Source organism: Hemibagrus wyckioides, linkage group LG04, assembly GCF_019097595.1.
Source record: "Hemibagrus wyckioides isolate EC202008001 linkage group LG04, SWU_Hwy_1.0, whole genome shotgun sequence".
Taxonomy (NCBI): domain Eukaryota; kingdom Metazoa; phylum Chordata; class Actinopteri; order Siluriformes; family Bagridae; genus Hemibagrus; species Hemibagrus wyckioides.
In genome coordinates this window covers 30,613,506-30,623,698 of record NC_080713.1, presented here as the reverse complement: position 1 = coordinate 30,623,698, position 10,193 = coordinate 30,613,506, and the positions used below count along the sequence as shown (strand labels likewise).

The 10,193-nt window shown below is 42.2% G+C and overlaps 1 protein-coding gene across 7 annotated transcripts in view; it reads left to right on the top strand.

The window, feature by feature from the left end:
* The window catches only part of dmxl2 (Dmx-like 2), a 52,342-nt gene extending 42,591 nt beyond the window's left edge, over positions 1–9,751 (top strand). For all 7 annotated transcript variants that reach the window (XM_058387331.1, XM_058387328.1, XM_058387327.1 and 4 more), the window contains 10 exons: positions 136–222; positions 317–438; positions 527–662; positions 3,089–3,149; positions 3,702–3,829; positions 4,012–4,089; positions 4,283–4,374; positions 4,491–4,543; positions 5,547–5,764; positions 7,433–9,751. In XM_058387331.1, coding sequence (XP_058243314.1) covers positions 136–222; positions 317–438; positions 527–662; positions 3,089–3,149; positions 3,702–3,829; positions 4,012–4,089; positions 4,283–4,374; positions 4,491–4,543; positions 5,547–5,764; positions 7,433–7,642 — 1,185 coding nt within the window. In that variant the 3' untranslated portion in view covers positions 7,643–9,751. The remainder of the gene's footprint in view (positions 1–135; positions 223–316; positions 439–526; positions 663–3,088; positions 3,150–3,701; positions 3,830–4,011; positions 4,090–4,282; positions 4,375–4,490; positions 4,544–5,546; positions 5,765–7,432) is intronic.
* Positions 9,752–10,193: the final 442 nt, after the last annotated feature.

Here is a 10,193-nt window from a genome sequence, read left to right as displayed (position 1 = left end):
CCAGTTAACCGGTCAGCTTAGACCCTCTATGGCATGTTGAAATGTTAACGTCTCACACTGAGGAGGGATAAATAGATAGTAGATAAATAGATAAATAGACAGGATAACTGTGTGTGTGTGTGTGTGTGTGTGTAGGTGGAGGCGGATCTTGGTTATCCTGGAGGCAAAGCGAAAATTATCCACAAAGAATCTGACATCATCATGGCTTTTGCTATCAATAAGGTACAAATATTTTTATCTTGAATCAGTTTGAATAAGTTACAGCATCCTTCTAGAGGAAAAAATGCATTGTGTGTGTGTGTGTGTGTGTACGTAGGCGAAACCCAGTGAAATTGTCCTGGCCTCAACTCATGATGTTCAGGAGGTGGACGTTTCTACTCTCCTGGCTGCGCAGTCATACACCTGGATCGGAGACGACTTTGACAAGGAGTCACGCAGGTGTGTGTGTGTGAGTGTGTGTGAGAGAGAGAGAGATATGTAATATAAAGTATTTCTAAACCATTGTTTGCAATTTATTTCTTTTTAGCTCCGAAGATGACTATCGCTCTTCCCACACCAACATTGCACAAGCAAGCTCCGCCCCTTTTGCTCCTCCCCCAATGCCAGTATCTGCCTCTATGCCATGGCTCGGCAGTGGACAAACTAGCATGGGTGCTAGCGTGGTACGTGCGTTACATACAAGCTGAATATGTTTCACAAAACTAAACTAGCTTTTACAAAGTAATTTTCTTTAATAATTATGTGGAAAGTACATTTTAAAGACGAACAAACATGAGCAGAAAGCTCTCTTAATGACCTAAAATCCTGAAGAACTGACCCCAAAAACATCTAGAACTAGATCTAGAACTGTAAGATGTGTGAACTCAAATAATCCCTGTGAGATCACGCTGATGAAGTTCAGAGAGAGAGAGAGAGAGAGTTTTCAGTGTTTTGTGTATATATATTTTGGTCATTTTATCAGTGTAACACAAACAGTGTTGATTTGGTCAAAACACTGACTGTGACGAGTCCGTGAGAGACGATAAGAACACGCAGTGCTGTTGGAGACACAGAACAATAAACACCGGACAGACCAAGGTGGCAGTGTGCGTCATCGCTGCTGGATGTCCTCTACTGCCGATAACACACACACACACACACATTTCTCTAGCTCCATTTCATTCTCAGTCATGATACATCCTGAATAACTAGCAGCACAACACAGAATAAACACCAGCGTGATAAAGACCAGCACTACACTAGAGTATAACTAAACACCAGTATAATGTACAATAACGTTTACATTTACACCGTTATCCTGAGAGTCTTACATCTTATCTCATTTATATACAACTGAGGGTTAAGGGCCTTGCTCAGGGGCCCAGGAGTGGCAGCGGTCACTACACTGACCTAATACTTCCTCATGGGTCATTGATTGCTGTTGTAGAAAGGACATTAATCAGTTACATTATTTACTGTTTAGTGTCACCCAAATGAGGATGGGTTCCCTTCTGAGCCTGGTTCCTCTCAAGGTTTCTTCCTCAGATCATCTCAGGGAGTTTTGTTTACCACTGTCACCATAGGCTTCTCATTAGGGATAAAATAGTAACTTTAATGTAAACTTATATATCTATATATATGTTGTTCTCTGTTTCTGTCCTTCTGTAAAGCTGCTTTAAGACAATGTCCATTGTAGAAGGTGCTATACAAATGAATTGAATTGAATTGGTGGAGCTGGGATTCAAACTTAACCATTAAAGCTGCAACATCCAGTCCATAACCTCCAGTGCAACAGAGAATAAACACCTACACAAGCCAGAACACTGGGTGAATTAAACACCAGTATAGCACTGAATAAACAACTACAGCAACACTGCTATAACATTCACACAACAGCACAACTTTAAAGTTGAGTAGTCTTTATTTGTCACATATACCCAGTGAAATTCTTTCTTCACATATCCCATCCTTGGGGGTCGGGGTCAGAGCGCAGGGTCAGAGCACAGGGTCAGCCATGATGTAGCACCTCTGGAGCAGGGAGGGTTTGGGGGCCTTGCTCAAGGGCTTGGCAGTGATCATCTGGTCAGTGACCTGGAGTCTTAACCACTTGATCTACCACCACCCTGACAATGTTTAATACAACACGATGTTGTAGACACCAGCGCAATATAAAGTAAACACTGAATACACACCAGCGCAATATAAAGTAAACACTGAATACACACCAACACAATATAAAGTAAACACTGAATACACACCAACGCAATATAAAATAAACACTGAATACACACCAGCGCAATATAAAATAAACACTGAATACACACCAACGCAATATAAAATAAACACTGAATACACACCAACGCAATATAAAATAAACACTGAATACACACCAACACAATATAAAATAAACACTGAATACACACCAACACAATATAAAATAAACACTGAATACACACCAACACAATATAAAATAAACACTGAATACACACCAACGCAATATAAAATAAACACTGAATACACACCAACACAATATAAAATAAACACTGAATACACACCAGCGCAATATAAAGTAAACACTGAATACACACCAGCGCAATATAAAATAAACACTGAATACACACCAACACAATATAAAGTAAACACTGAATACACACCAGCGCAATATAAAATAAACACTGAATACACACCAACGCAATATAAAATAAACACTGAATACACACCAGCGCAATATAAAGTAAACACTGAATACACACCAGCGCAATATAAAGTAAACACTGAATACACACCAACACAATATAAAATAAACACTGAATACACACCAACACAATATAAAGTAAACACTGAATACACACCAACGCAATATAAAATAAACACTGAATACACACCAACACAACCCTGCAACACTTCACATCTCTCCTTACAAACACACACACAGCTTGTCAATCAAATACATACAGACTTCTATACGTCACTCTTGATAAGGATGTCTTCTGAATGCAAATGTAAATAGGCCACGCCCCCACTGAGTGAGGTTACAGCCTGTAACATCAGCTCTTTCATTCAGGAGTGTTGTGTGTGTTTCATTGTGTTATTTGTGTTTTTGCCTCAGATTGTGAAGAGGAACCTGAACAACGTGAAGAGAATGACGTCTCATCCCATTTACCAGTACTGTGAGTGACCGGACACACTGCAGTGACCACTAACAAATTACTCCAGCTGTAGAGATTCATTTCGAGTCTCAAACATCACCCCAATACAAAGCTTTTAAATGTTTTTAAAATAATCCATGAGATCCAATCGTTTGTTTGTTTTTTAAAATCAGAACATTTTTGCATTAGAAATAATCTCTTCACCTTCAGGCTCATTAACGTCTCTAATGAATATGTAAATGCAAATAAATATGCACATAAGGACACACCCTCTATATTCTCTGGTCTTTCCTATTATCTGCTCAAGAAAAGCCGGACTTCAGTATCTTGGTCCTGGTTAGAGTATAAGGTTGAGTTACCATGACAACCACAATCTGTTCATCTCCAGTTAGCTAAGATCATGAGATACAGAGCTAGGTCATTCCACAGGGTTCCTCCTCTTCATCTTCTTTATTTGCATATCAGACATGATTGGTGTGAAGGTGTAAAAGATTGTGTAGTGACATCACAAACCGAGGTCTTATGTAGCCTCACGTAAAACTTTGTGTGTATCTTGGTTTTGTGTGTGTGTAGATATGACAGGAGCTCAGGATGGCAGTGTGAGGATGTTTGAATGGAATCGCCCACAGCAGCTCATCTGCTTCCGACAGGCAGGAAACGCCCGAGTCACACGACTCTATTTCAACTCACAGGGCAATAAGGTACACACACACACACACACACACACACACAAACACTTTCATATTACAGGGCATCCAACACAGGTTTATACGGGTGTAAATGTACATTAATGTATTTTTATTAATGTATATAAATTGTATAAATGTATTTGATATCTCTCTCTCTCTCTCTCCTGTTCTCTCTCCCTTTCTCTCTCTCTCAGTGTGGAGTGGCAGATGGTGAGGGGTTTTTAAGCCTGTGGCAAGTGAATCAGACTTCATCAAACCCCAAGCCATATTTGGTGAGTAGTTGTGTTCAGGTGCATTGTGTTTTTTTTATTTTTTTTTTTTTATTCTCAACTTACCACTAACTTCTCTCTCTCTCTCTCTCTCTCTCTCTCTCTCTCTCTCTCTCTCTCCTCCTCTCCCCCTCTCTCTCTCTCTCTCTCCTCCTCTCCCCCTCCCCCCCCCCCTCTCTCTCTCTCTCTCTCTCAGAGTTGGCAGTGTCATAGTAAGGTGTGTGGTGATTTTGCTTTCATCACTTCCTCCAGTCTCATCGCTACAGCGGGACACTCCGCTGACGGCAGGTCCGTGTTCTCTTACTAATCAGCCACACTCTCTCTCTCTCTCTCTCGCTCTCTCCTTTCACACACACACACACAGTCACTGACTTTTATTCTTTATTTCCCTCTCTCTCCTGCAGGAATGTGTGTCTGTGGGACACACTGATCTCTCCCAGTAACACCATGGTGCACGGTAAACACACACACACACACACACACACACACACACACCACCTCAACATCCTTATCTCAGTGTGAATATAAGCAGAGCCCTGTTGTTTTATTAAAACTTAGCCATCTCTCCCCTCTGGAAACGTCTCTGAATGTTAAGTCATTTCCAGGGATGAGTATGGGATTCTGGGAACAGTATGGATATTCTGTTAATGATGATGAAGGACCAATCATTATTTTTATTCAATATGATCACTTTTTTTTTTTAAAAAAAGAAAGACAACGAATTTCAAATCTTTAAATGTTCTCTAAATATTGTGCGTGTGTGCGTGGGTGTGCATGCGTGTGTGTGCGTGCGTGTGTGTGCGTGCGTGTGTGTGCGTGCGTGTGTGTGCGTGCGTGTGTGTGCGTGCGTGTGTGCGTGCGTGTGGGTGTGCGTGCGTGCGTGCGTGTGGGTGTGCGTGTGTGTGTGCGTGTGTGCATGCGTGCGTGTGGGTGTGCGCGTGTGCATGCGTGCGTGTGGGTGTGCGCGTGTGTGTGCGTGCGTGTGGGTGTGCGCGTGTGTGGGTGTGCGTGCGTGTGTGCGTGCGTGCGTGTGGGTGTGCGCGTGTGTGTGCGTGCGTGTGGGTGTGCGTGTGGGTGTGCGCGTGTGCATGCGTGCGTGTGTGTGTGCGTGTGTGCATGCGTGCGTGTGGGTGTGCGCGTGTGTGTGCGTGCGTGTGGGTGTGCGTGCGTGCGTGTGCGTGCGTGCGTGGGTGCGCGCGTGCGTGCATGTGGGTGCGCGTGGGTGTGCGTGTGTGTGCGTGTGGGTGTGCGTGTGTGTGCGTGCGGGTGCGTGCGCGTGCGTGCGTGTGGGTGTGCGTGCGTGTGTGTGCGTGCGTGGGTGTGCGTGTGTGCGTGCGTGGGTGCGTGTGTGTGGGGGCGTGTGTGTGGGTGCGCGTGTGTGCGTGCGCGTGTGTGTGCGCGTGGGTGTGCGCGTGTGTGTGTGCGCACGTGGGTGTGTGTGTGTGCATGTGTGTGTCCAGCTTTCCCCTGTCATGAGAACGGAGCTACAGTTCTACAGTATGCCCCTAAGCAGCAGCTGATCATCTCTGGAGGCAGGAAAGGCTTCGTGTGTATCTTTGACATCCGTCAGAGGCAGCTGTTACACACCTTCCAGGCCCACGACTCGGCCATTAAAGCTTTAGCTCTGGACGCCAGCGAGGACTTCTTCATCACCGGCTCAGCCGAGGGAAACATGAAGGTAAGCCATCATGCATGGTGGTGTGAGTGAGGCATGAGCGATATCAGGAACAGCACAAGCAGTATGATAAAAATCTGAACAGACTTTATACTAACACACGGACGCAAAGTGACAGATTAGAGTTTATTTCCTACGTACATCACAATATAGAGATACAGTTCTACAGTTTTCTCTTCCATATGACTTCCTGTCCTATTCGACCTCTCATTACCTGTGTATAGAGACGCTATGTAGATGGTCTGGTGAGTGCATGAAGTTAATGCAGTTAGCTTGCTTTGCTAATCTAGTCTGAGAATCTAGTCTAGTCTGTTTATTTATGCATTTATTTTATTTTTTTATTTTATTTTATTACCTTAAATAAAAAATATTAACTATGTTTGTGGATACTGCTGGAAGTTGTAATTTTCCCATTGGGATGAATCAAGTATCTATCTGTCTATCTGTCTGTCTGTCTGTCTGTCTGTCTGTCTATATATCAGTCTATCAAAGCAGCTTTACAGAATTATAGAAACAGAGAAATGATCAAGTTTAAAGTTAAGTTACTATTAATCCTTAATGAGCAAACCTGATTAGTGTGCTTTATATCATTTGTGTATAACTAGTTAACTTTAGAAACTATATATCACTTTAACTGATTCTCATCTGAACTAAAAAAATAAACTCTGCACAAGCCACACCCACATGCAACAAACTGCAAGTGACAGTAGGGAACATTTGAAAGCTTGAGGCCTTAAAATGTGTGATGATTAAACTGGTAGCACTTCCATTACTTCACTATACCCACTTCACGTGTCTCAGCTGATCATCTGCATTTAATGTTTAATGATTTTGTTTAAAAAAAAAAAAAAAAAACTTGATGTAACAGGCTATAAATGAACCCTGGACCTAAAGCAGAACCCTGTGGGACACCGTCGCTTAGATTTACTGTTCAACATTATTTTTATTCATTTTTAATCAGAGACATAACGTACAAAGTAAACATGTATAACCTGGATTTATAAACCCCTTACACACACACCTATAACCCCCACCCCACCCCACCCACTCCAAGCCAGCCTTATATGTCTAAGAATGGATAGACACCAGGCATGTTTAAAGAAGGAAAAGAAAAAAAACAAACAAACATGGAGCTGGAAGTCTGGGTTTTGTGTGCAAAGAAAGATGGGGAAAAAAATATCCATAGACAGGTAAAAAAACAACCAATTAAGTAAAAGGGGTGGGATTATATTATATAAAAATTTACTCCCATCTCTTATCCCCATTCTTGCCCCACTTATTGAACTAACAGTTATATTTGATGATTTAATGGGGCAGGTTAGCGGTTTTCCCAGAGGAGCGGTTGTCATGACATCACCGGAATCCTAAACTATAAATTTACATGAAACAAGTGAAGGACCACACCTGTTGGAATTTCCAGCCTGAATTACAGACTGAGTAATGAACCTTCTCCACGGACATAATATCGCTGAGCCCCTGGGCATGGGGGGGTAAGATGGTAGGGATACAAAGGGCACTAATGGACTTTAAGCTGGGGTTAAATACTTATCTTCCTCTTCAGTAAAGCCAACAAGAGCAAGCAGTGCATCTGGTTCGAGATTGCAGCTCAGTATGTGAGACAGAATTCACTTTGATTTCCTAACAGCGTTTTCTTTCTGCTCCTCGCTGCAGGTGTGGAAGTTAGCAGGTCATGGGCTCATGCACTCGTTCAGCAATGAACACGCCAAGCAGTCCATCTTCCGTAACATCGGCGCGGGGGTGATGCAGATCGAGACCTGTCCCGGGAACCGGATCTTCACCTGCGGCGCTGACGGAACGCTGAAGATGAGGGTTCTCCCCGATCGCTACAACACCCCGAGCAGCATCTTCGACATCCTCTAACTGAAACAAGTCCAGCAGCACGACGGTCTCGGTCCTAACCTTTACTGCGCTCAATGGTGTCGTTTTGGTTTTTTATTTTCCCCCCGAAACGTCAGAGGTCGTGACCTCACCCCTAAAAAAAAAAAGGCCCCGTCCCTTTCCCCGAGCCACGAGCTCACTGTTAGTGTTCTCATAGGAAAGCTATGCATGTGCTGAAGTCGTCACTGCGGTGCATTCGCCAGAGTGTTGATTGTGCTCTGTAAAGCAAAACGTGTGTGTGTGTGTGTGTGTGTGTGTGTGTGTGTGTGTGTACATAAGTGTGTTGTCATTCTCGTGTCCACAGCTGAGCGGACTGAGCCTCTTTAACTCCAGCACTGTGCTTCAGTAACCCCGCCCCCTGTCTGTGAATCCCATGCTTTATTTATTACTGTTACACCTGTCTCACTCTCACCCCATGCCTGCAGCTAGACCTGTCTCACTCTAGGTGTGTTTTAGAACGTATTTATTTATTTATTTATTTATAAAAACGTACAAGTTTATAAGAGAAATAACGTGTTGATTCTACACAGGCTACTGAAAAGGGTTTAGAGGAAGAGAAACATGTCGCACTGACAATGACAAACCTGTCTCACTCTCCTTTCATATGTGCAATGAAATATGTCTTAATATCCGTTCATAAATGTCTCACTCTCATTCCATAACTTCAGATAAACCTGTCTCACTCTTCCTTTCTGTCTGTGATTAAATATTTCTCTCTCTCTCCCATTCCATAACCAATAACTGTCAGAATGTCTTACTCTCTACACCTGTAAACATCTTATTGCTCTGCCCCATAACTACTGTTAATCCTGTCTCACTCTCATTCCATAACTCTGTATAAAACCTGTCTCACTTTCGTTCCAATCATAAAGGCTGTACTTAATTCTGTTCCTCTATTCCTAAACCTGTCTCACACTCATTCCATAACTCTAAATTAAACCTGTCTCACTCTCATTCCATAACTCTAAATTAAACCTGTCTCACTCTCATTCCATAACTCTAAATTAAACCTGTCTCACTCTCATTCCATAACTCTAAATTAAACCTGTCTCACTCTCATTCCATAACTCTAAATTAAACCTGTCTCATTCTCATTCCATTCCTAATGGCTTTATTCTGTCTCTGTATTCCTAAACCTGTCTCACTCTCATTATACCTATAAACATAAACATGTCTCACCCCCATCTCCATATCTGCTATTACCTCTGTCTCACTCTATCAGTTTTAAATCCTGTGGCCCAGGTACGTACATGTATCCACCTGTCTCACTCTCTTCTCAGTCCCATAACAGCCACTCAACCTGTCTCACTCTCAGACCTGTCTCACTCGCATTTCCCGCAGTGTTTTTGGTCAGCGGTGATCCGAGACGTTTACTTTGAGCAGAAACAGTCACATTTTGCACAGAACTTTTTTTTCTTTATTAATTATTTATTCATGTGTTTGTGTTTACCTGATCATGCATTGTTTGTTTGTTTGTTTGTTTGTTTGTTTGTTTTTTTAAAGCCGCTGTACTCCTCATTAACTTGTTTCCCGTGTGACGCGACTGTAAGATGTTGCAATGTGATGTTTCCTGATCACGGTTTTATTCCTGAGACGTGTGAAGATGTATGGAAACGTTTGCACTCGGATGTGGAGACGCCGGAACAGTCCACTGGAGTGTTTTTAGGGGGAAAATGTTCTATATCCAGATGAATGTTTAGTTTTAAATGAATATAAATATATAAATATAAATAACTATAGATATGAGGTAGCTGGACATTAGCTTGTACAAACACTTTTAATTTATTGGGGTTTGTTTGGTTTTGTTTTTATCATACTGGCTGCAATAGATGTATATTTGTTTTGGATGTATGTGATATATTTATTAAACTCTTTGTGTTTGTGTACGGTCTGCTGGCCATCATGTCGTGTGTGTGTGTGTGTGTGTGTGTGTGTGTGTTACTACGGGTCCTTCTGCTTCTCGTCTGTAGCGTATTTATTAAACAGGTCCATATGCCATCTGTGTGGAAATTTCTGGAAGAACAGAGATCGTTCTCTCATGGTCAGAGTTTTATCTTTGTAAAGTAAGTTGAATAAATTCTTTTTATTTCATCTGCACTTTCTTTTTCCCCACGTCTCCTGCTAGTTTTCGTGTAAATGGTCTAAAGTGCCTGTGTTACAGGAGTTACTGTTACACTTGGTAGTTGATTATTTTCCCTCTAACAGCATGTCCCTTTAGTCTAAGCGCTTTATTCCTTTTACACCACCGTTTACTAACAGTTGTTTTATTTATTAAAAAATGACAGGTCACTCTTTGATTCATTTACACTTACGTTTAATGTTCTGCATACACCTTCTAGCAGCTGTAAACACTCGTTCCCTCACCAGTCTCTATTCTCTCTCTTAAAGTCAGTAAGAGTTGCAGCTCCACCTCGGATCGTTACAAAGCACTGACACTGAAGACTCCTTCCACACGTCATACACACACACACACACACACACTCTTCCTGGCAGATCAGCAATAACGCACGTCTATTAAATATTCTTAATTATT